Source organism: Salmo trutta, chromosome 30 (genome assembly GCF_901001165.1).
Source record: "Salmo trutta chromosome 30, fSalTru1.1, whole genome shotgun sequence".
Classification (NCBI taxonomy): domain Eukaryota; kingdom Metazoa; phylum Chordata; class Actinopteri; order Salmoniformes; family Salmonidae; genus Salmo; species Salmo trutta.
Genome location: NC_042986.1, coordinates 43528979 through 43555174, shown reverse-complemented (window position 1 = coordinate 43555174; position 26196 = coordinate 43528979). Strand labels below are relative to the sequence as shown.

The 26196-nt window shown below is 48.5% G+C and overlaps 1 protein-coding gene across 1 annotated transcript; it reads right to left on the bottom strand.

Moving 5' to 3' along the window:
* Positions 1 to 22382: 22382 nt before the first annotated feature.
* LOC115168789 (proline-rich extensin-like protein EPR1) lies at positions 22383 to 26196 on the bottom strand. Its single transcript, XM_029724345.1, has 2 exons — positions 25254 to 26196; positions 22383 to 25024 (listed from the first exon to the last, which is right to left on the bottom strand). Exons 1-2 carry the CDS (start codon positions 26194 to 26196, stop codon positions 22383 to 22385), a joined length of 3585 nt encoding a protein of 1194 aa, XP_029580205.1.

Here is a 26196-nt window from a genome sequence, read left to right as displayed (position 1 = left end):
AATGGGGAGCGGGGTATGGGGGGCGGGGTATGGGGAATGGGGAATGGGGAGCGGGGTATGGGGAGCGGGGTATGGGGAATGGGGAATGGGGAATGGGGAGCAGGGTACGGGGAATGGGGGATGGGGAACGGGGTATGGGGTATGGGGAATGGGGAATGGGGAACAGGGTACGGGGAATGGGGAATGGGGTACGGGGAATGGGGAACAGGGTACGGGGTATGGGGAATGGGGAGCGGGATATGGGGGATGGGGAACGGGGTACGGGGAATGGGGAATGACGAGCGGGGTATGGGGGATGGGGAACAGGGGAATGGGGAGCGGGGTATGGGGGATGGGGAACAGGGGAATGAGGAGCGGGGTATGGGGGATGGGGAACAGGGGAATGGGGAGCGGGGTATGGGGGATGGGGAACAGGGGAATGGGGAGCGGGGTATGAGGGATGGGGAACAGGGGAATGGGGAGCGGGGTATGGGGGATGGGGAACAGGGGAATGGGGAGCGGGGTATGGGGGATGGGGAACAGGGGAATGGGGAGCGGGGTATGGGGGATGGGGAACAGGGGAATGGGGAGCGGGGTATGGGGGATGGGGAACAGGGGAATGGGGAGCGGGGTATGGGGGATGGGGAACAGGGGAATGGGGAGCGGGGTATGGGGGATGGGGAACAGGGAGCGGGGTATGGGGGATGGGGAACAGGGGAATGGGAGCGGGGTATGAGGGATGGGGAACAGGGGAATGGGGAGCGGGGTATGGGGGATGGGGAACAGGGGAATGGGGAGCGGGGTATGGGGGATTGGGGAACAGGGGAATGGGGAGCGGGGTATGGGGGATGGGGAACAGGGGAATGGGGAGCGGGGTATGGGGGATGGGGTATGGGGGATGGGGAACAGGGGAATGGGGAGCGGGGTATGGGGGATGGGGAACAGGGGAATGGGGAATGGGGTATGGGGGATGGGGAACAGGGGAATGGGGAGCGGGGTATGAGGGATGGGGAACAGGGGAATGGGGAGCGGGGTATGGGGGATGGGGAACAGGGGAATGGGGAGCGGGGTATGGGGGATGGGGAACAGGGGAATGGGGAGCGGGGTATGGGGGATGGGGAACAGGGGAATGGGGAATGGGGTATGGGGGATGGGGAACAGGGGAATGGGGAGCGGGGTATGAGGGATGGGGAACAGGGGAATGGGGAATGGGGTATGGGGGATGGGGAACAGGGGAATGGGGAGCGGGGTATGGGGGATGGGGAACAGGGGAATGGGGAGCGGGGTATGAGGGATGGGGAACAGGGGAATGGGGAGCGGGGTATGGGGGATGGGGAACAGGGGAATGGGGAGCGGGGTATGGGGGATGGGGAACAGGGGAATGGGGAGCGGGGTATGGGGGATGGGGAACAGGGGAATGGGGAGCGGGGTATGGGGGATGGGGAACAGGGGAATGGGGAGCGGGGTATGAGGGATGGGGAACAGGGGAATGGGGAGCGGGGTATGGGGGATGGGGAACAGGGGAATGGGGAGCGGGGTATGGGGGATGGGGAACAGGGGAATGGGGAGCGGGGGTATGGGGGATGGGGAACAGGGGAATGGGGAGCGGGGTATGGGGGATGGGGAACAGGGGAATGGGGAGCGGGGTATGGGGGATGGGGAACAGGGAGCGGGGTATGGGGGATGGGGAACAGGGGAATGGGGAGCGGGGTATGGGGGATGGGGAACAGGGGAATGGGGAGCGGGGTATGGGGGATGGGGAACAGGGGAATGGGGAGCGGGGTATGAGGGATGGGGAACAGGGGAATGGGGAGCGGGGTATGGGGGATGGGGAACAGGGGAATGGGGAGCGGGGGTATGGGGGATGGGGAACAGGGGAATGGGGAGCGGGGTATGGGGGATGGGGAACAGGGGAATGGGGAGCGGGGTATGGGGGATGGGGAACAGGGGAATGGGGAGCGGGGTATGGGGGATGGGGAACAGGGGAATGGGGAGCGGGGTATGAGGGATGGGGAACAGGGGAATGGGGAGCGGGGTATGAGGGATGGGGAACAGGGGAATGGGGAGCGGGGTATGGAATATATGGGGAATGGGGAGCGGGGTATGAGGGAATGGGGAATGACGAGCGGGGTATGGGGTATGGGGAATGGGGAGCGGGGTATGGGGAATGGGGAGCGGGGTATGGGGTATGGGGAATGGGGAGCGGGGTATGGGGAATGGGGGATGGGGAACAGGGTATGGGGTATGGGGAATGGGGAGCAGGGTATGGGGAATGGGGAACAGGGTACGGGGTATGGGGTATGGGGAGCGGGGTATGAGGGAATGGGGAATGACGAGCGGGGTATGGAGAATGGGGAAGGGGGAACAGGGTACGGGGAATGGGGAAGGGGGAACAGGGTACGGGGAATGGGGAATGGGGAGCGAGGTATGGCGAATGGGTAATGGGGAGCGAGGTATGGGGAATGGGGAATGGGGAGCGAGGTATGGGGAATGGGGAATGGGGAGCGAGGTATGGGGAATGGGGAATGGGGAGCGGGGTATGGGGAATGGGGAATGGGGAGCGAGGTATGGGGAATGGGTAATGGGGAGCGAGGTATGGGGAATGGGGAATGGGGAGCGGGGTATGGGGATATGGGGAATGGGGAGCGAGGTATGGGGAATGGGGAATGGGGAGTGGGGAATGGGGAGCGAGGTATTTATTATTATTTATTTATTTATTTCACCTTTATTTAACCAGGTAGGCCAGTTGAGAACAAGTTCTCATTTATAACTGCGACCTGGCCAAGATAAAGCAAAGCAGTTTGACACATACAACAACACAGAGTTACACATGGAGTAAAACAAACATACAGTCAATAATACAGTAGAAAAATAAGTCTATATACAATGTGAGCAAATGAGGTGAGATAAGGGAGGTAAAGGCAAAAAATGCCATGGTGGCGAAGTAAATACAATATAACAAGTAAAACACTGGAATGGTAGATTTGTAGTGGAAGAAAGTGCAAAGTAGAAATAGAAATAATGGGGTGCAAAGGAGCAAAAATAAATAAATAAATAAATACAGTAGGGGAAGAGGTAGTAGTTTGGGCTAAATTATAGATGGACTATGTACAGGTGCAGTGATCTGTGAGCTGCTCTGACAGCTGGTGCTTAAAGCTAGTGAGGGAGATAAGTGTTTCCAGTTTCAGAGATTTTTGTAGTTCGTTCCAGTCATTGGCAGCAGAGAACTGGAAGGAAAGGCGGCCAAAGGAGGAATTGGCTTTGGGGGTGACCAGAGAGATATACCTGCTGGAGCGCGTGCTACGAGTGGGTGCTGCTATGGTGACCAGTGAGTTGAGATAAGGGGGAACTTTACCTAGCAGGGTCTTGTAGATGACCTGGAGCCAGTGGGTTTGGCGACGAGTATGAAGCGAGGGCCAGCCAACAAGAGCGTACAGGTCGCAGTGGTGGGTAGTATATGGGGCTTTGGTGACAAAACAGATGGCACTGTGATAGACTGCATCCAGTTTATTGAGTAGGGTATTGGAGGCTATTTTGTAAATGACATCGCCGAAGTCGAGGATCGGTAGGATGGTCAGTTTTACGAGGGTATGTTTGGCAGCATGTATGGTTGTACAGTATGGTTACACATCCTCATCATCAGTCTTCACGTCTTTCCAGGAGACTTGCAGTACAAACAAATCTTCTGCAAGAGGTCGAAGCAGTTGGGCAGAAAGTGTACGAGAAGCTTGTCCACTTGGCTGTGGAGTGCAGAAAGGAGCCAGAGTCACAGTCCTCCAAACCCAACATCCCTGCCAACATCACCACAGCGCCAAAGCCTGTTAAACCAGCTGCCATTACCCAACACAAGACAAGGTTCACCAGCTTGAAGAACATTCTGGAATCTGCCTGGAACATTCAACCAACACAACGTCCATATTCAGTCAGACTGATGTTGTAGTATAATATAGAATGCCAAGTGTGCATTGTGGTATAGATATCGCTAGCTAATGTACATACAGTGCCTTCGGAAAGTATTCAGACCCATGGACTTTTCCCACATTTTGTTACGTTACAGCCTTATTCTAAAATAGATTAAATAGTTTTTTCCCCTCATCAATCTGCACACAATACCCCATAATGACATCACAATACCCCATAATGACAAAGCAAAAACAGGTTTTCAGAAATTTGTGCTAATTTATCATTTTTTTGTTTGTTGAAATTTCACATTTCAGACCCTTTACTCAGTACTTTGTTGAAGCACCTTTGGCAGCGATTACAGCCTCGATTACTCTTGGGTATGACACTACAAGTATGGCACACCTGTATTTGGGGAGTTTCTCCCATTCTTCTCTGCAGATCCTCTCAAGCTCTGTCAGGTTGGATGGGGAGCGTTGCTGCACAGCTATTTTCAGGTCTCTCCAGAGATGTTCGATCGGGTTCAAGTGTGGGCTCTGGCTGGGCCACTCAAGGACATTCAGACTTGTCCTGAAGCCACTCCTGCATTGTCTTGGCTGTGTGCTGAGGGTTGTTGTCCTATTGGAAGGTGAACCTTCGCCCCAGTCTGAGGTCCTGAGCCCTCTGGAGCAGGTTTTCATCAAGGATCTCTCTGTACTTTGCTTTGTTAATCTTTCCCTCGATCCTTTCCCTCGGTTCAGTATGAAGGGAGTAACAGTAAGGTTCAGTATGAAGGGAGTAACAGGGTGGGGTAAGGTTCAGTCCTATGGGCTTCCGTACAGTGCACTACTTTAGACCAGAGCACTATATAGTTGAGGGAATAAGGTGCTTTTTGAGACACAACCAGGGTCTGACTGGAAGTTGTTGCGGATAAGAGCCTCTGGTAATTGACAAAAATATCAACGTCGAGGAGTTCAAGGAAGGGACTCTCTTAATGTCGTCATTACACGTTGAAGAGAGAGAGAGAGAGAGAGAGAGAGGGGAGAGAGAGAGAGAGAGGGAGAGGAGAGAGAGAGAAGGAGAGAGAGAGAGGAGAGGGAGACAGGAGAGAGAGAGAGAGAGAGAGAGAGAGGAGAGGGAGAGAGAGAGAGAGAGAGAGAGAGAGGGGGAGAGAGAGAGAGAGTCAGAGAGAGAGAGAGAGAGAGGGAGAGAGCAGCGACTAACTAATGCCATGATTACATTGGGTTGGGTTTGACCCCTTTTGAAGGGGCCTGCCAGAATCCTCTGTATAATCCTTTTTAGAGAATGTAATGACTACTGCTCTAGTCTAATGACTAACTACTGTATTTATGGATTACGTCTTGATTATCTTTAATGGTCTTTAATTCCAAAAAAAACAAACTTAGACAACCCTTTCCAATAGATGAACAACTCTATGTAAAGTAAAGTGTCTGTGTGTATTTCAGCAAAGGACTGAACTATGCTGAACTGTACAGTGACAAGTAGAACTGGGCCGAATATCGTCTTTCAAGGTATACCGGTATGAATTTTTACAATACTGTCTATAACCGAATAATTTTTTATACAGTGCTAAATAAATGAAAAGTTCTACAAATTGGTCTTCTTCACTGTCAGTTTGGTCCTAGTTTGTTTGAGTAGAAAACAATCAGAATAGAGAAAGTCCAGTAACACTATTTTGAGGTCACACTACTCATTTAGAGGTCATACACTACTCATTTAGAGATCATACACTACTCATTTAGAGGTCATACACTACTCATTTAGAGGTCATACACTACTCATTTAGAGGTCACACTACTCATTTAGAGGTCACACTACTCATTTAGAGGTCACACTACTCATTTAGAGGTCACACACTACTCATTTAGAGGTCACACACTACTAATTTAGAGGTCACACACTACTCATTTAGAGTTCACACTACTCATTTAAAGGTCACACTACTCATTTAGAGGTCACACACTACTCATTTAGAGGTCACACATTACTCATTTAGAGGTCACACTACTCATTTAGAGGTCACACTACTCATTTAGAGGCCACACAACTCATTTAAAGGTCACACACTACTCATTTAGAGATCACACTACTCATTCAGAGGTCACACTACTCATTTAGAGGTTGCACTACTCATTTAGAGGCCACACAACTCATTTAAAGGTCATACACTACTCATTTAGAGGTCACACTACTCATTCAGAGGTCACACACTACTCATTTAGAGGCCACACACTACTCTATTAGAGGGCACACTACTCATTTAAAGGTCACACACTACTCATTTAGAGGTCACACACTACTCATTTAAAGGTCACACACTACTCATTTAGAGGTCAAACACTACTAATTTAAAGGTCACACTACTCATTTAGAGGTCACACTACTACTCATTTAGAGGTCACACTACTCATTTAGAGGTCACACTACTACTCATTTAGAGGTCACACTACTCATTTAGAGGTCACACACTACTCATTTAGAGGTCACACTACTCATTTAGAGGTCACACACTACTCATTTAGAGGTCACACTACTCATTTAGAGGTTGCACTACTCATTTAGAGGTCATACACTACTCATTTAGAGGTCACACTACTCATTTAGAGGTCACACACTACTCAATTAGAGGCCACACAACTCATTTAAAGGTCACACACTACTCATTTAGAGGTCACACACTACTAATTTAAAGGTCACACACTACTCTATTAGAGGGCACACTACTCATTTAGAGGTCATACACTACTCATTTAAAGGTCACACTACTCATTTAGAGAACACACTACTCATTTAGAAGGCACACACTACTCATTTAGAGGTCACACACTACTCATTTACAACTTGTTATTATTCAGAAAATAGAAAATAAGAAATAAATTGTGATATGATTTCATTGCCATACCACCCAGCTCTGGTGACAAGACACTCAAATGAAACACCCTGCTCAATTCCCCCCACAACCTCCCTCAAAGGCTAGTTTTGCTTACCCTCCCTACTCTCACCCCCAGGACAGGCCTGGGACACTCCTGCCCCCTTATTGGCAGCCCCAACCCTGCAACAAGAGCCACACCAAGACCTCCTGTGCACACCCAGAATGGAGCATTGGTCCCGTGCAGCAGCTCCACTCCTTTGGCGTGAGCGTCATCATGGTGGACTGAGCTCTGCCAACACCGCTCTCCCGGTTCCCGCCCCAGCCCCTGCATCCAGCGATTTGAGGGAGGTCTGCAAAAATACTCAGTCTACTCTGCTCTCACGTGATTGGCCAGGGACCTTGACAAAGTCTCAGCTCACTCAACAAATAGCTGCAGATGACCCTATGCCTGTTAGCTCTGATGGTAGTGAGCTGAATACCCCTCTGACTTTATATCTCCTAAGGCGCTTGAGATAATACACTAAGATAATACACTAAGATAATGCACTTGAGATAATGCACTAAGATAACACACTTGAGATAATTCACTAAGATAATACACTAAGATAATACACTTGAGATAATACACTTGAGATAATGCACTAAGATAACACACTTGAGATAATACACTTGAGAACAAATCTACTAATAATATGCATATCCTACCTCCTGGGCCCGAGTAGCAGGCAGTTTAATTTGGGTAGGTTTTTCATCCGGCCATGAAAATACTGCCCCCTATCCCTAAGAGGTTTTAATACAGGATTAAGATTGAATCTTAATCTTAGGGTTTGAAAACTATTATGGACTACAAAGGGAAACCCAGAGGCAAGCTGCCCAGTACGCGAGCCCACCAGACGAGGTAAATGCCTTTTATGCTCGCTTTGAGGCACGCATGAGAGCACCAGCTGTTCTGGACGACAGTGTGATAACGCTCTCGGTAGCCGATGTGAGCAAGACCGTTAAACAGGTCAACATTCACAAAGCCGCGGACCACCAGGATTACCAGGACGTGTACTCAAAGCATGCGCGGACCACTTGGCAAGTGTCTTCACTGACATTTTCAACCTCTCCCTGACCGAGTCTGTAATACCTACATGTTTCAAGCAGACCACCATAGTCCCTGTGCCGAAGGAAGCGAAGGTAACCTGCCTAAATGATTATCATCCTGTAGCACTCACGTCGGTAGCCATGAAGTGCTTTGAAAGGCTGGTAATGGCTCACATCAACACCATCATCCCGGAAAACCTAGACCCCCTTCAATTCGCATACTGCTCCAACAGATCCACAGATGATGCAATCTCAATCGTACTCCTCACTGCCCTTTCCCACCTGGACAAAAGGAGCACTTATGTGCGAATGCTGTTCATTGACTACAGCTCAGCGTTCAACACCATAGTGCCCACAAAACTCATCACTAAGCTAAGGACCCTGGGACTAAACACCTCCCTCTGCAACTGGATCCTGGACTTCCTGACGGGCCGCCCCCAGGTGGTAAGGGTAGGCAACAACACGTCTGCTATGCTGATCCTCAACACAGGGGCCCCTCAGGTGTCTGTGCTTAGTCCAAACACGACTCCAACACCATTATAAGTTTGCTGACGACACAACAGCGGTAGGCCTGATCACCGACAACGATGAGACAGCCTATAGGGAGGAGGTCAGAGACCTGGCAGTGTGGTGCCAGGACAACAACCTCTCCCTCAATGTGAGCAAAACAAAGGAGGTGATCGTGGACTACAGGAAAAGGCAGGCCGAACAGTTCCCGTTTAACATCAACGGGGCTGTAGTGGAGCGGGTCGAGAGTTTCAAGTTCCTTGGTGTCCACATCACCAACAAAGTATCATGGCTGTGAAGAGGGCACGACAACACCTTCTCCCCCTCAGGAGACTGAAAATATTTGGCATGGGTCCCCAGATCCTCAAAAAGTTATACAGCTGCAACATCGAGAGCATCCTGACCGGTTGCATAACCGCCTGGTATGGCAACTACTCGGCATCTGACCGTAAGGCGCTACAGAGGGTAGTGCGTACGGCCCAGTACATCACTGGGGCCAAGCTTCCTGCCATCCAGGGTCGATATAGTAGGGGGTGTCAGGGGAAGGCCCAATTTTTTTCTCCAAAGACTCCAGTCACCCTAGTCATAGACTGTTTTCTCTGCTACTGCACGGCAAGCGGTACGGGAGCGCCATGTCTAGGACCAAAATGCTCCTTAACAGCTTCTGCCCTGTGGTGGCTAATATCTGCATTACCAAATGAGGAGAGTTAAAAACTTCACACACCAGTCAGAGTTATACTTATAACTACATCTTTAATAATTAAGAGCTTTTTTCAAAAGCCCTTTGACTTTCAATGATGCGCTATCTCTAATGAACCATTGAAAAAAGTGATTACACAAAAGTACAAAGATCTTTTATAGCCAAGATCCACCCCTCTCAACCTACATGACGAACCACAGATACATAGAATGGGTCACAGGGTTAAGATTTGTATGAAAGATACCTATAAAACATAGCAGACAGCAACTGCTGTGTCAACAGTGTTCATTGTATAGACCAGTGTCTGGTCCTCCTACTCCAAACTGGACCCGTCTCTTCCTGGTACGGTATAGAACAGACCAGTGTCTGGTCCTCCTACTCCAAACTGGACCCGTCTCTTCCTGGTACGGTATAGAACAGACCAGTGTCTGGTCCTCCTACTCCAAACTGGACCCGTCTCTTCCTGGTACGGTATAGAACAGACCAGTGTCTGGTCCTCCTACTCCAAACTGGACCGGTCTCTTCCTGGTACGGTATAGAACAGACCAGTGTCTGGTCCTCCTACTCCAAACTGTCTCTCCCTGGTACGGTATAGAACAGACCAGTGTCTGGTCCTCCTACTCCAAACTGGACCCGTCTCTCCCTGGTACGGTATAGAACAGAACCATTAGCTCATGTCCTCTGGAATGATCTTTAGGCGTTATTACCCAAAGACATCGTAAATCTCCTCTGTCCGTGCTATCTCATAGAGGCCCATCCTCAGTAAGACATCCTCAGTAAGACACACACACATATGTAGACAATGTTCCATTCTGTCCTCTTCCCTTTCTGATATTCTGCATAGCACCAGGGACATGTAAAAGACAAGCCTGACCTCTCCCCTCTCTGGGCCCCAAGTGACTGAGCCCCAGCTAAGGGAAATGTGCAACTGAAAGACACCAGAGTCCAAAGGGAAACGTTCTAATGACAAGTATCTCACATAAGCATATTATACTAATAAAACATCTTAATTATCTATGTTACCCAACTAATTCTGATTCATTCGCCACAGCCCCCAAGCCATAAGACTGCTGAACAATTAATCTAATGGCCACCGGATAATTTACATTGACACCCCCATTAGTTTTCTACACTCTGTTTATTATCTATGCATAGTCACTTCACCCCTACCTACATGTAGAAATTACTTTGACTAGCCTGTACCTCTGCACATTGACTCTGTACCGGCACCCCCTGTATATAGCCTCCACATTGACTCTGTACCGGTACCCCCTGTATATATCCTCCACATTGACTCTGTACCGTAATACCCTGTATATAGCCTCCACATTGACTCTGTACCGTAATACCCTGTATAAAGCCTCCACATTGACTCTGTACCGTAACACCCTGTATATAGCCTCCACATTGACTCTGTACCGGTACCCCCTGTATATAGCCTCCACATTGACTCTGTACCGGTACCCCCTGTATATAGCCTCCACATTGACTCTGTACCGTAATACCCTGTATATAGCCTCCACATTGACTCGGTACCGGTACCCCCTGTATATAGCCTCCACATTGACTCTGTACCGGTACCCCCTGTATATAGCCTCCACATTGACTCTGTACCGGTACCCCCTGTATATAGCCTCCACATTGACTCTGTACCGGTAGCCCCTGTATATAGCCTCCACATTGACTCTGTACCGTAATAACCTGTATATAGCCTCCACATTGACTCTGTACCGTAATACCCTGTATAAAGCCTCCACATTGACTCTGTACCGTAACACCCTGTATATAGCCTCCACATTGACTCTGTACCGGTACCCCCTGTATATAGCCTCCACATTGACTCTGTACCGGTACCCCCTGTATATAGCCTCCACATTGACTCTGTACCGGTACCCCCTGTATATAGCCTCCACATTGACACTGTACCGGTACCCCCTGTACATCACTATCTAGTAACAGGCTAATGTAGACCTACACCCTCACGATAATGACTTCACTATCTAGTAACAGGCTAATGTAGACCTACACCCTCACGATAATGACATCACTATCTAGTAACAGGCTAATGTAGACCTACACCCTCACGATAATGACATCACTATCTAGTAACAGGCTAATGTAGACCTACACCCTCACGATAATGACATCACTATCTAGTAACAGGCTAATGTAGACCTACACCCTCACGATAATGACATCACTATCTAGTAACAGGCTAATGTAGACCTACACCCTCACGATAATGACTTCACTATCAGGCTAATGTAGACCTACACCCTCACGATAATGACATCACTATCTAGTAACAGGCTAATGTGGACCTACACCCTCACGATAATGACTTCACTATCAGGCTAATGTAGACCTACACCCTCACGATAATGACATCACTATCTAGTAACAGGCTAATGTAGACCTACACCCTCATGATAATGACTTCACTATCTAGTAACAGGCTAATGTAGACCTACACCCTCACGATAATGACTTCACTATCAGGCTAATGTAGACCTACACCCTCACGATAATGACTTCACTATCTAGTAACAGGCTAATGTAGACCTACACCCTCACGATAATGACTTCACTATCAGGCTAATGTAGACCTACACCCTCACGATAATGACATCACTATTTAGTAACAGGCTAATGTAGACCTACACCCTCACGATAATGACTTCACTATCTAGTAACAGGCTAATGTAGACCTACACCCTCACGATAATGACATCACTATCAGGCTAATGTAGACCTACACCCTCACGATAATGACTTCACTATCTAGTAACAGGCTAATGTAGACCTACACCCTCACGATAATGACTTCACTATCAGGCTAATGTAGACCTACACCCTCACAATAATGACTTCACTATCAGGCTAATGTAGACCTACACCCTCACGATAATGACTTCACTATCAGGCTAATGTAGACCTACACCCTCACGATAATGACTTCACTATCAGGCTAATGTAGACCTACACCCTCACGATAATGACTTCACTATCAGGCTAATGTAGACCTACACCCTCACGATAATGACTTCACTATCAGGCTAATGTAGACCTACACCCTCACGATAATGACTTCACTATCAGGCTAATGTAGACCTACACCCTCACGATAATGACATCACTATCTAGTAACAGGCTAATGTAGACCTACACCCTCACGATAATGACTTCACTATCAGGCTAATGTAGACCTACACCCTCACGATAATGACATCACCACCAACTATGAGGTGGAGCTACTTAATACTGTAATAATAATGATTTGTTGGCCAAGTGATATTAAAGTAGTAACGTTTTCTCTTTTATTTATATAGTCTATTGGGGTTTCAGCAAATAACTTTAACAAATTGTTTTCTTAAAATCACTATATAGAGACTTATATTCACTTAGAGTGTGTGTCAGCATATAATATAAAAGGCAACTGTGATTATTATTATTTGACCCTGCTGGTCATTTATGAACATTTGAACATCTTGGCTATGTTCTGTTATAATCTCCACCCGGCACAGCCAGAAGAGGACTGGCCACCCCTCATAGCCTGGTTCCTCTCTAGGTTTCTTCCTAGGTTCTGGCCTTTCTAGGGAGTTTTTCCTAGCCACCGTGCTTCTACGCCTGCATTGCTTGCTGTTTGGGGGTTTTAGGCTGGGTTTCTGTACAGCACTTTAATATATCAGCTGATGTAATAAGGGCTTTATAAATACATTTGATTTGAACTGATAGAGTGAAAAACCTTGAAGCATAGAATAGCACTAATCTGTGAGAATGCTTTTTCAATGTGAAGTTCACAGCCAGGTTAGTTCAGTGGTCCATTGTTCTAGAGAGGGTCTCCACCTAGTGGCAGAGATGAGAACTACAAGACAGGAGCAACAAGTCAACATAGCCTCCTACAGTAGTTCTGTGTAGGTATGTTGGTGCATGTCAGTCTATTGTCCTTACATTTAAAGGAATACCATGTATCACGGGTGGGATCTGAAACCTGGTCTCTCTTAGGAAAAACTAGCATCTTGACTGTTAAACCAATAGGAAATTCTCTCTTGGGCAGAGGATGAAAGTGATTTTGAAGTGGCAGGTTAGGGACTGTGAGCCTGTCTCATGTCCTCTACAGAAACACTCATGTCATGTCGTGGAATATTGCCTCAGAAATACAACACTCTTAAAAGAACTTGTGAATTCAATATAGGCTTTAATACAAAGTAGCAAAAGCAGTTCTGGTCCGCGGAACAACTAACTTCCCTGAACACTGGCTCTGCTTTTATACACATACAGTATATAGGTACATCCCATATGGAAATGAAGTTACTTCCCTTAGTCCGTCTGCCACCATTATCTTTCAGTCCGAGTTATTTTGCTTGTTTACGCCCATCTCTGCTTCTGGTTAGATTATAATGGTGGCAGGACCCATTTATGTCGTACAAAAATAATACATGCATTACATGTTCATGTTTCCCCTGTTGGTCATTTTGCTACCATCCTCCTTCCTGTGTCCTTCTGACATTAGTATGTCCAGTTGTCCTAAATGTACTTATGGCCTTGGCTAATGTACTCATGTTCGTTTAGCTTAATAATGTAATCTTTGACACGTTACCCTTTTTCAGAAATAGCAAATGTACTGGGTGTCACCTTCTCTTCCTCTGGCCAATGTACTTATGTCCTTGCTACTTCAGCATAGCGACTACACATATTTATATTACATTAGCTCCCACAGTCATTACTGAAGCAGTCGTGCAGCACTGGTCTGCCTGATCTAATGGTAAACTCCCACTGAGGTGTTGGAGCAGCACTGGTCTGCCTGATCTAATGGTAAACTACCACTGAGGTGTTGGAGCAGCACTGGTCTGCCTGATCTAATGGTAAACCACCACTGAGCTGTTGGAGCAGCACTGGTCTGCCTGATCTAATGGTAAACCACCACTGAGCTGTTGGAGCAGCACTGGTCTGCCTGATCTAATGGTAAACTACCACTGAGCTGTTGGAGCAGCACTGCTCTGCCTGATCTAATGGTAAACTACCACTGAGGTGTTGGAGCAGCACTGGTCTGCCTGATCTAATGGTAAACTACCACTGAGGTGTTGGAGCAGCACTGGTCTGCCTGATCTAATGGTAAACTACCACTGAGGTGTTGGAGCAGCACTGGTCTGCCTGATCTAATGGTAAACTCCCACTGAGGTGTTGGAGCAGCACTGGTCTGCCTGATCTAATGGTAAACTACCACTGAGCTGTTGGAGCAGCACTGCTCTGCCTGATCTAATGGTAAACTACCACTGAGGTGTTGGAGCAGCACTGCTCTGCCTGATCTAATGGTAAACTACCACTGAGGTGTTGGAGCAGCACTGGTCTGCCTGATCTAATGGTAAACCACCACTGAGCTGTTGGAGCAGCACTGGTCTGCCTGATCTAATGGTAAACCACCACTGAGGTGTTGGAGCAGCACTGGTCTGCCTGATCTAATGGTAAACTACCACTGAGGTGTTGGAGCAGCACTGGTCTGCCTGATCTAATGGTAAACTACCACTGAGGTGTTGGAGCAGCACTGGTCAATCAATCAAGTGTTTTTATAAAGCCCTTTTTACATCAGCTGATGTCACAAAGTGCTTATACAGAAACCCAGCCTGAAACCCCAAACAGGAAGCAATGCAGAAGTAGAAGCACATGTGATGATTTAGTTGATAACTTTAATAGTAAATTAAGGGCAACCCTTGATGCCACAGCTACAGTAAAGTTGAAAAAAGGCCACATCCAAGTGGAGAATCCCTTGGATGACTGAGGAAACTAGTCAATTAAAGAGAAATTACAGAAAGGCAGAGCGGAAGTAGAGAAAGTCAAAGTTGCAGGTCCATTATGATATTCTGAGAGAGCAACTTTGCATATATAACAAGGCAATTAGAAAAGGCCAGACGGGCTCATTTTTACTAACTTGATCACTAATAATCGGAATAATTTGACAGTGCTCTTCTCCACCATTGATGGTCTGATAAATCCTACCCCCCGCAAAACCTGTGTACTTTCGTCCACATGGGTATCAGTCAAGCAAGACCTGATGAGAAGTTTGATGATACGTGCCCTAGTGTAACGGCTGTCGTGAGAGAGAGTAGACCGAGGTGCAGCGGAGTTAGTGTTCATCGTTGCATTTATTAATAGAAAGAACACTATACGAAACAAAACAAGAAAACCGACAGCCGAACAGTCCTGTCAGGTGCAAAACATTAACAGAAAGAATTACCCACAAAACCCAAAGGAAAAACATGCTCCTTATGTGTGACTCCCAATCAGCAACAATGCTCTACAGCTGTGCCTGATTGGAAGCCACACGGCCAAAATCAATGAAACAAACCAACATAGAAAAATGCACATAGAACGCCCACCCAATGTAACACCCTGGCCTAACCAAAATAAAGAACAAAAACCCCTCTCTCTGGCCAGGGCGTTACACCAAGCCTAAGAAGGCACTATGGATTTATTTTTCCTTGTTAACACAGACATTCTCAGGAAAGTGATATCACAAATTAAACCGTCTACCTGCCTTCTCAATCCTATTCCCAAACTACCTTCTTCAAAAACGGTTTTTAATTGCATATCTGAAGAAGTGCAAGCTATTGTTAAACACTCCCTGTTCACAGGTACTTTACCCACTGTACTAAATACTGCTCTGGTGAAACCCCTTCTGAAGAAAAGTAATCTAGATTCTTCAGCTTTTAGCAGTTTTTCGGGCCAATCTCCAACCTTCCATTCCTAAGCAAAATTCGGACGAAATTGGTGTTCAAACAGCAAAAAAACAACAATGTGTTTTTGTAAAATTCCAATCTGGTTTTTATTCGTGCCCACCACAGCACAGAGACAGCCTTAGTTAAAGTGGTAAACTATCTGAGAGCCAACACAGATGCCAAACAGATCTGTGTCCTTGTACTTTTAGATTTAAGTGCTGCATTCGACAATGTTGACCATGATGTCCTTCCGGGTTGGCCTCTGCGTTCCAGTTTTAAATTGGATTGTAATATTTAACCGGTCGAGAGTATTTTTTGTCACCCTTGGTGAACATAACTCAGAGAAAATACATATCACATGTGGAGTTCCACAAGGTTCCATGTTGGGTCCGTTACTGTTCAGTTTATATACTGTATGTTACCCCTTGGCAGCATTATCAGAAACTGTGGACATATTTAAAAGAGATCTTAAAAACACATATATTTAGCTTTGCTTTTCCTTAGGGTGCTTTTTTAGTCGTTGAGTTTTTGTTAAAGTTTTGTGCTTGTTGTGAAATGAATATTTCAGCTCTTATACAGAGCAATTGGGTTAGTGCCTTGCTCAAGGGCATATTGGCAGATTTTTCACCTGGTTTTCTGTCTCCTTCGTGTACTCTGTAACCTGGTTTACTGTCTCCTTCATGTACTCTGTAACCTGGTTTACTGTCTCCTTCATGTACACTGTAACCTGGTTTACTGTCTCCAGTTTACTGTCTCCTTCATGTACTCTGTAACCTGGTTTGCTGTCTCCTTCATGTACTCTGTAACCTGGTTTGCTGTCTCCTTCATGTACTCTGTAACCTGGTTTACTGTCTCCTTCATGTACTCTGTAACCTGGTTTACTGTCTCCTTCATGTACTCTGTAACCTGGTTTACTGTCTCCTTCATGTACTCTGTAACCTGGTTTACTGTCTCCTTCGTGTACTCTGTAACCTGGTTTACTGTCTCCGGTTTGCTGTCTCCTTCATGTACTCTGTAACCTGGTTTGCTGTCTCCTTCATGTACTCTGTAACCTGGTTTTCTGTCTCCTTCATGTACTCTGTAACCTGGTTTTCTGTCTCCTTCATGTACTCTGTAACCTGGTTTTCTGTCTCCTTCATGTACTCTGTAACCTGGTTTTCTGTCTTCTTCATGTACTCTGTAACCTGGTTTTCTGACTCCTTTGTGTACTCTGTAACCTGGTTTACTGTCTCCGGTTTGCTGTCTCCTTCATGTACTCTGTAACCTGGTTTACTGTCTCCGGTTTGCTGTCTCCTTCATGTACTCTGTAACCTGGTTTGCTGTCTCCTTCATGTACTCTGTAACCTGGTTTACTGTCTCCGGTTTGCTGTCTCCTTCGTGTACTCTGTAACCTGGTTTACTGTCTCCTTCGTGTACTCTGTAACCTGGTTTACTGTCTCCTTCGTGTACTCTGTAACCTGGTTTACTGTCTCCTTCGTGTACTCTGTAACCTGGTTTACTGTCTCCTTCGTGTGCTCTGTAACCTGGTTTACTGTCTCCTTCATGTACTCTGTAACCTGGTTTACTGTCTCCTTCGTGTACTCTGTAACCTGGTTTACTGTCTCCTTCGTGTACTCTGTAACCTGGTTTACTATCTCCTTCGTGTACTCTGTAAACTGGTTTTCTGTCTCCTTCATGTACTCTGTAACCTGGTTTACTGTCTCCTTCGTGTACTCTGTAACCTGGTTTACTGTCTCCTTCATGTACTCTGTAACCTGGTTTACCAGCCAGATGTTGTTCAGCCTCTTAGTCATCTGGGCTGCTCTCTAACATGTGACTCTGTCGGGAGCACAAAGTATTCAATGAATTATACATTCCTTTTTTACTAATCAGTTTTCAAAATACACAACAAATCTTTCAAAATGTAGCTGGCAAGACCCGGCTACTTGCTCAAGCTTGTTGTGTCGCTTGGTGTATCGACAGTCCTATATGTGTGTGTCCCGAGGATCTCCCCTCGTGTATAAAAAAAGGTGATGTTTACGGAATACTCACTGCGTGTAAGGATTTTATGTTCTTCTTTAACTTCAGTCTATAGTCGAGCCGTCCAACAGCAAGAGCATTTCCTGGTCCTTCTGAAGAGATGGTAAAAGGGAAAGGAGTTACCATTGAACAACTGAATTAATTAAACCTTGATTGGAGTCCATCTGTGATAAATTCAATTGATTGAAGGTCCCCAAGAACACAGTGGCCTCCATCATTCTTAAATGGAAGAAGTTTGGAACCACCAAGACTCTTCCTAGAGATGGCTGCCCGGCCAAACTGAGCAATCGGAGGAGAAGGGCCTGGATCAGGGAGGTGACCAATAACCCGATGGTCACTCTGACAGAGCTCCAGAGTTCCTCTGTGGCGATGGGAGAACCTTCCAGAAGGACAACCATCTTTGCAGCACTCCACCAATCAGGTCTTTATGGTAGAGAGGCCAGACGGAAGCAACTCCTCAGTAAAAGGCACATGACAACCCGCTTTGAGTTTTCCAAAAGAGACCTAAAGGACTCTCAGACCACGAGAAACAAGATTATCTGGTCTGATGAAACCAAGATTGAACTCTTTGGCCTGAATGCCAAGCGTCACTTCTGGAGGAAACCTGGCACCATCCCTATGGTGAAGCATGGTGGTGGCAGCATCATTCTGTGGGGATGTTTTTCAGCAGAAGGGATTTGGAGACTAATCAGGATAGAGGTAAAGATGAACAGAGCAATTAAAAAAAAAATCTTTATTTCACCTTATTTAACCAGGTAGGCTAGTTGAGAACAAGTTCCCATTTACAACTGTGACCTGGCCAAGATAAAGCAAAGCAGTGCGACACAAACAACAACACGGAGTTACACATGGAATAAACAAACATACAGTCAATAATACAATAGAAAATGTCTATATACAGTGTGTGCAAATGAGGTAAGATTAGGGAGGTAAGGCAATAAATAGGCCATAGTGGCGAAATAATTACAATATAGCAATTAAACACTGGAGTGATAGATGTGCAGAGGATGAGTGTGCAAGTAGAGATACTGGGGTGCAAAGGAGCAAAATAAATCAAATAAATAACAGTATGGGGATGAGGTAGTTGGGATGGGCTGTTTACAGATGGGCTATGTAAAGGTGCAGTGATCTGTGAGCTGCTCTGACAGCTGGTGCTTAAAGTTAGTGAGGGAGATATGAGTCTCCAGCTTCAGTGATTTTTGCAGTTCGTTCCAGTCATTGGCAGCAGAGAACTGGAAGGAGAGGCATCCAAAGGAGGAATTGGCTTTGGGGGTGACCAGTGAGATATACCTGCTGGAGCACGTGCTGCGGGTGGGTGCTGCTATGGTGACCAGTGAGCTGAGATAAGGCGGGGCTTTATCTAGCAAAGACTTATAGATGACCTGGAGCCAGTGGGTTTGGCGACGAATATGAAGCGAGGGCCAGCCAACGAGCGCATACAGGTTGCAGTGGTGGGTAGTATATGGGGCTTTGGTGACAAAACGGATGGCACTGATAGACTGCATCCAGTTTGTTTAGTAGAGTGTTGGAGGCTATTTTGTAAATGACATCGCCGAAGTCAAGGATCGGTAGGATAGTCAGTTTTACGAGGGTATGTTTGGCAGCATGAGCGAAGGATGCTTTGTTGCGAAATAGGAAGCCGATTCTAGATTTAATTTTGGATTGGAATGCTTAACGTGAGTCTGGAAGGAGAGTTTGCAGTCTAACCAGAAAACCTAGGTATTTGTAGTTGTCCACAAATTCTAAGTCAGAACCGTCCAGAGTAGTGATGCTGGACGGGCGGGCGGGTGGGTGAGGGCAGCAATCGGTTGAAGAGCATGCATTTCATTTTACTTGCATTTAAGAGCAGTTGGAGGCCACTGAAGGAGAGTTGTATGGCATTGAAGCTCATCTGGAGGTTAGTTAACACGGTGTCCAAAGAAGGGCCAGAAGTATACAGAATGGTGTCGTCTGTGTAGAGGTGGATCAGAGAATCACCAGCAGCAAGAGCGACATCTTTGATATATACAGAGAAGAGAGTCGGCCCGAGAATTGGACCCTGTGGCACCCCATAGAGACTGCCAGAAGTCCGGACAACAGGCCCTCCGATTTGACACACTGAACTCTGTCTGAGAAGTAGTTGGTGAACCAGGCGAGGCAGTCATTTGAGAAACCAAGGCTGTTGAGTCTGCCGATAAGAATGTAGTGATTGACAGAGTCGAAAGCCTTGGCCAGGTCAATGAATACAGCTGCACAGTATTGTCTCTTATCGATATCGTTTAGGACCTTGAGCATGGCTGAGGTGCACCCATGACCAGCTCGGAAACCAGATTGCATAGCGGAAAAGGTACGGTGGGATTCGAAATGGTCGGTGATCTGTTTGTTGACTTGGCTTTCGAAGACCTTAGAAAGGCAGGGCAGGATGGATATAGGTCTGTAGCAATTTGGGTCAAGAGTGTCCCCTCCTTTGAAGAGGGGGATGACAGCAGCTGCTTTCCAATCTATGGGAATCTCAGATGACACGAAAGAGAGGTTGAACAGGCTAGTAATAGGGGTTGCAATAATTTCGGCAGATAATTTTAGAAAGAGAGGGTCCAGATTGTCTAGCCCGGCTGATTTGTAGGGGTCCAGATTTTGTAGCTCTTTCAGAACATCAGCTGTATGAGATCTTCAGTTTCTTGGCAATTTCTCACATGGAATAGCCTTCATTTCTCAGAACAAAAATAGACTGACGAGTTTCAGAAGAAAGCCTGTTTCTGGCCATTTTGAGCCTGTAATCGAACCCACAAATGCTGATGCTCCAGATACTCAACTAGTCTAAAGAAGGCCAGTTTTATTGCTTTAATCAGGACAGCAGTTTTCAGCTCTACTAACATAATTGCAAAAGCATTTTCTAATGATCAATTAACCTTTTAAAATTATAAATTTGAATTAGCTAACACAACGTAACATTGGAACACATGAGTGATGGTTGCTGATAATGGGCCTCTGTACGCCTATGTAGATATTCCATTAAAAATCAGCCGTTTCCAGCTACAATAGTAATTTACAACATTAACAATGTCTACACTGTATTTCTGATCAATTTGATGTTATTTTAATGGACAAAAAATGTTATTTTCTTTCAAAAACAAGGACATTTCCAAGTGACCCCACACTTTTGAATGGTAGTGTAGGTAGTGCAGCAGCCTCTAAGGTGCAGGGATGAGTAACCAAGTGGTAGCCGGCTAGTGACTGAGTTCAGGTTAGGGTACTGGGTGGAGGCTGGCTAGTGATGGCAATTTAACAGTCTGATGGTCTTGCTGTTTTTCAGTCTCTTGGTCCCGGCTTTGATGCACCTGTACTGACCTCGCATTCTGGATGATAGAGGGGTGAACAGGCCGTGGCTCAGGTGGTTGATGTCCTTGATGATCTCCTGTGACACCCGGTGCTGTAGAAGTCCTGGAGGGCAGGCAGTGCGCTCCCTGTGATGCGTTGGGCAGACCTCGCTACCTTCTGGAGGCCTCACTACCCTCTGGAGACCTCACCACCCTCTGGAGACCTCACTACCCTCTGGAGACCTCACCACCCTCTGGAGACCTCACTACCCTCTGGTGACCTCACTACCCTCTGGAGACCTCACTACCCTCTGGAGACCTCACCAACCTCTGGAGACCTCACTACCCTCTGGAGACCTCACTACCCTCTGGAGACCTCACTACCCTCTGGAGACCTCACTACCCTCTGGAGATCTCACTACCCACTGGAGATCTCACCACCCTCTGGACGTAGATGTTCCAAAGGTCTGCATCAGTGGCTTGTAGGCTATGAGTGGAAGCCAGGAGATGCTGAAAGTGTTTATGCTAATTAACGGTCAATTACCGTAAGACCGGCAGTTATTTTGGGTGGCAGGGTAGCCTAGTGGTTAGAGCGTTGGACTAATAACCTAAAGGTTGCTAGATTGAATCCCCGAGCTGACAAGATAAAAAATCTGTCATTCTGTCCCTGAACAAGGCAGTTAACGCACTGTTCATAGGCCGTCATTGAAAATAAGAATTTGTACTTAACTGACTTGCCTGGTTAAATAAAGGTTCAATAAAAATAAAATACATTTGCTTGACAATCACTGGCTGACAAAATGTCATGACAGCCCTAGCCACAAGTTCCCCAGAATTGTTTGCCAGAAGTTCAAGTTGTCGCAGCAGTTTGTCACAAAATGAAATTGCATGTGAAAATATGAGCTTGGTGGAAAATTGGCCAAAGGTTTGCCAGAAGGCAGTTTTTCTGTTCTTCGTTCTTTTCAGCAACAAATCTTTTATTACCGAAGTCTTGCCACAAAATGTTAAATATTTGGGGCATACAACCTTCACAACTCTGCAGATTTTGTTGTGAGGATACAGAATCAATAGACCATTTGTTTTGGTATTGCCCTCAGGTAGCCTGTTTCTGGTCTCAGGTTCAGGAACGGCTGAAAAATCATAACATTAATATGAAATCGACCCTAGAAACAGCATTGTTGGGAGATTTGGAGAGACCTGGTCAGTCAATTACTAATATATAAATTATTTTAGTAAAAGTTTTTATCTTTAACTCGCAATCTGTGGATTCTATTTGATTAGATTTGATTCAAATTGTATGTTAAACATCACAGTATAGTTGAAAGATACAAGAAATCCGAAGAGGGCGGCAGCAGAGATAGGTGGGATGGGTTGAGGGCGGCAGCAGAGATAGGTGGGATGGGTTGAGGGCGGCAGCAGAGATAGGTGGGATGGGTTGAGGGCGGCAGCAGAGATAGGTGGGATGGGTTGAGGGCGGCAGCAGAGATAGGTGGGATGGGTTGAGGGCGGCAGCAGAGATAGGTGGGATGGGTTGAGGGCGGCAGCAGAGATAGGTGGGATGGGTTGAGGGCGGCAGCAGAGATAGGTGGGATGGGTTGAGGGCGGCAGCAGAGATAGGTGGGATGGGTTGAGGGCGGCAGCAGAGATAGGTGGGATGGGTTGAGGGCGGCAGCAGAGATAGGTGGGATGGGTTGAGGGAAACTGATGGTTGGGATGTGGAACTGGAGACAACTTGGGGTGGGGGTTGAATACTGAGGAGGGCTGTTGGCTGATACTGGGGAGGGCTGTTGGCTGATACTGGGGAGGGCTGTTGGCTGATACTGGGGAGGGCTGATGGCTGATACTGGGGAGGGCTGATGGCTGATACTGGGGAGGGCTGTTGGCTGATACTGGGGGAGGGCTGTTGGCTGATACTGGGGAGGGCTGTTGGCTGATACTGGGGAGGGCTGATGGCTGATACTGGGGAGGGCTGATGGCTGATACTGGGGAGGGCTGTTGGCTGATACTGGGGAGGGCTGATGGCTGATACTGGGGAGGGCTGTTGGCTGAAACTGGGGAGGGCTGTTGGCTGATACTGGGGAGGGCTGTTGGCTGATACTGGGGAGGGCTGATGGCTGATACTGGGGAGGGCTGTTGGCTGATACTGGGGAGGGCTGTTGGCTGATACTGGGGAGGGCTGTTGGCTGATACTGGGGAGGGCTGATGGCTGATACTGGGGAGGGCTGATGGCTGATACTGGGGAGGGCTGTTGGCTGATACTGGGGAGGGCTGTTGGCTGATACTGGGGAGGGCTGATGGCTGATACTGGGGAGGGCTGATGGCTGATACTGGGGAGGGCTGTGGCTGATACTGGGGAGGGCTGATGGCTGATACTGGGGAGGGCTGTTGGCTGAAACTGGGGAGGGCTGTTGGCTGATACTGGGGAGGGCTGTTGGCTGATACTGGGGAGGGCTGATTGGCTGATACTGGGGAGGGCTGTTGGCTGATACTGGGGAGGGCTGTTGGCTGATACTGGGGAGGGCTGTTGGCTGATACTGGGGAGGGCTGATGGCTGATACTGGGGAGGGCTGTTGGCTGATACTGGGGAGGGCTGATGGCTGATACTGGGGAGGGCTGTTGGCTGATACTGGGGAGGGCTGTTGGCTGATACTGGGGAGGGCTGTTGGCTGATACTGGGGAGGGCTGATGGCTGATACTGGGGAGGGCTGATGGCTGATACTGGGGAGGGCTGTTGGCTGATACTGGGGAGGGCTGTTGGCTGATACTGGGGAGGGCTGTTGGCTGATACTGGGGAGGGCTGATGGCTGATACTGGGGAGGGCTGATGGCTGATACTGGGGAGGGCTGTTGGCTGATACTGGGGAGGGCTGATGGCTGATACTGGGGAGGGCTGTTGGCTGATACTGGGGAGGGCTGTTGGCTGATACTGGGGAGGGCTGATGGCTGATACTGGGGAGGGCTGTTGGCTGATACTGGGGAGGGCTGTTGGCTGATACTGGGGAGGGCTGTTGGCTGACACTGGGGAGGGCTAATGGCTGACACTGGGGAGGGCTGATACTGGGGAGGGCTGTTGGCTGACACTGAGGAGGGCTGATGGCTGACACTGGGGAGGGCTGATGGCTGATACTGGGGAGGGCTGTTGGCTGATACTGGGGAGGGCTGATGGCTGATACTGGGGAGGGCTGTTGGCTGATACTGGGGAGGGCTGTTGGCTGATACTGGGGAGGGCTGTTGGCTGATACTGGGGATGGCTGATGGCTGATACTGGGGAGGGCTGTTGGCTGATACTGGGGAGGGCTGTTGGCTGATACTGGGGAGGGATGTTGGCTGATACTGGGGAGGGCTGTTGGCTGATACTGGGGAGGGCTGATGGCTGATACTGGGGAGGGCTGTTGGCTGATACTGAGGAGGGCTGATGGCTGATACTGGGGAGGGCTGTTGGCTGACACTGAGGGCTGATGGCTGATACTGGGGAGGGCTGATGGCTGATACTGGGGAGGGCTGTTGGCTGACACTGGGGAGGGCTGATGGCTGATACTGGGGAGGGCTGATGGCTGACACTAGGGGGGGCTGTTGGCTGACACTGGGAGGGCTGATGGCTGATACTGGGGAGGGCTGATGGCTGACACTAGGGAGGGCTGATGGCTGAAACTGAGGAAGGCTGATGGCTGACCCTGGGGAGGGCTGTTGGCTGACACTGAGGAGGGCTGATGGCTGATACTGAGGAGGGCTGATGGCTGATACTGAGGAGAGCTGTTGGCTGACACTGAGGAGGGCTGATGGCTGATACTGGGGAGGGCTGATGGCTGATACTGGGGAGGGCTGATGGCTGACACTAAAGAGGGCTGATGGCTGACACTGAGGAGGGCTGATGGCTGACACTGAGGAGGGCTGATGGCTGACACTGGGGAGGGCTGTTGGCTGACACTGAGGAGGGCTGTTGGCTGACACTAGGGAGGGCTGATGACTGATACTGAGGGGGGCTGTTGGCTGACACTAGGGAGGGCTGTTGGCTGATACTGAGGAGGGCTGTTGGCTGATACTGAGGAGGGCTGATGGCTGACACTGGGGAGGGCTGTTGGCTGACACTGAGGGGGGCTGTTGGCTGACACTATGGAGGGCTGTTGGCTGATACTGAGGAGGGCTGTTGGCTGACACTGAGGAGGGCTGTTGGCTGACACTGGGGAGGGCTGTTGGCTGATACTGAGGAGGGCTGTTGGCTGACACTGAGGAGGGCTGTTGGCTGACACTGGGGAGGGCTGATGGCTGACACTAGGGAGGGCTGTTGGCTGATACTGAGGAGGGCTGTTGGCTGATACTGAGGAGGGCTGATGGCTGACACTGGGGAGGGCTGTTGGCTGACACTGGGGAGGGCTGTTGGCTGATACTGGGGAGGGCTGTTGGCTGACACTGGGGAGGGCTGATGGCTGATACTGAGGAGGGCTGTTGGCTGACACTGGGGAGGACTGATGGCTGATTCTGGGGAGGGCTGTTGGCTGACACTAGGGAGGGCTGTTGGCTGATACTGAGGAGGGCTGTTGGCTGATACTGAGGAGGGCTGATGGCTGACACTGGGGAGGGCTGTTGGCTGACACTGAGGGGGGCTGTTGGCTGACACTATGGAGGGCTGTTGGCTGATACTGAGGAGGGCTGTTGGCTGACACTGAGGAGGGCTGTTGGCTAACACTGGGGAGGGCTGTTGGCTGATACTGAGGAGGGCTGTTGGCTGACACTGAGGAGGGCTGTTGGCTGACACTGGGGAGGGCTGATGGCTGACACTAGGGAGGGCTGTTGGCTGATACTGAGGAGGGCTGTTGGCTGATACTGAGGAGGGCTGATGGCTGACACTGGGGAGGGCTGTTGGCTGACACTGGGGAGGGCTGTTGGCTGATACTGGGGAGGGCTGTTGGCTGACACTGGGGAGGGCTGATGGCTGATACTGAGGAGGGCTGTTGGCTGACACTGGGGAGGACTGATGGCTGATTCTGGGGAGGGCTGTTGGCTGATACTGGGGAGGGCTGTTGGCTGATACTTGGGAGGGCTGATGGCTGATACTGGGGAGGGCTGTTGGCTGATACTGGGGAGGGCTGTTGGCTGATACTGGGGAGGGCAACGCTGCCAT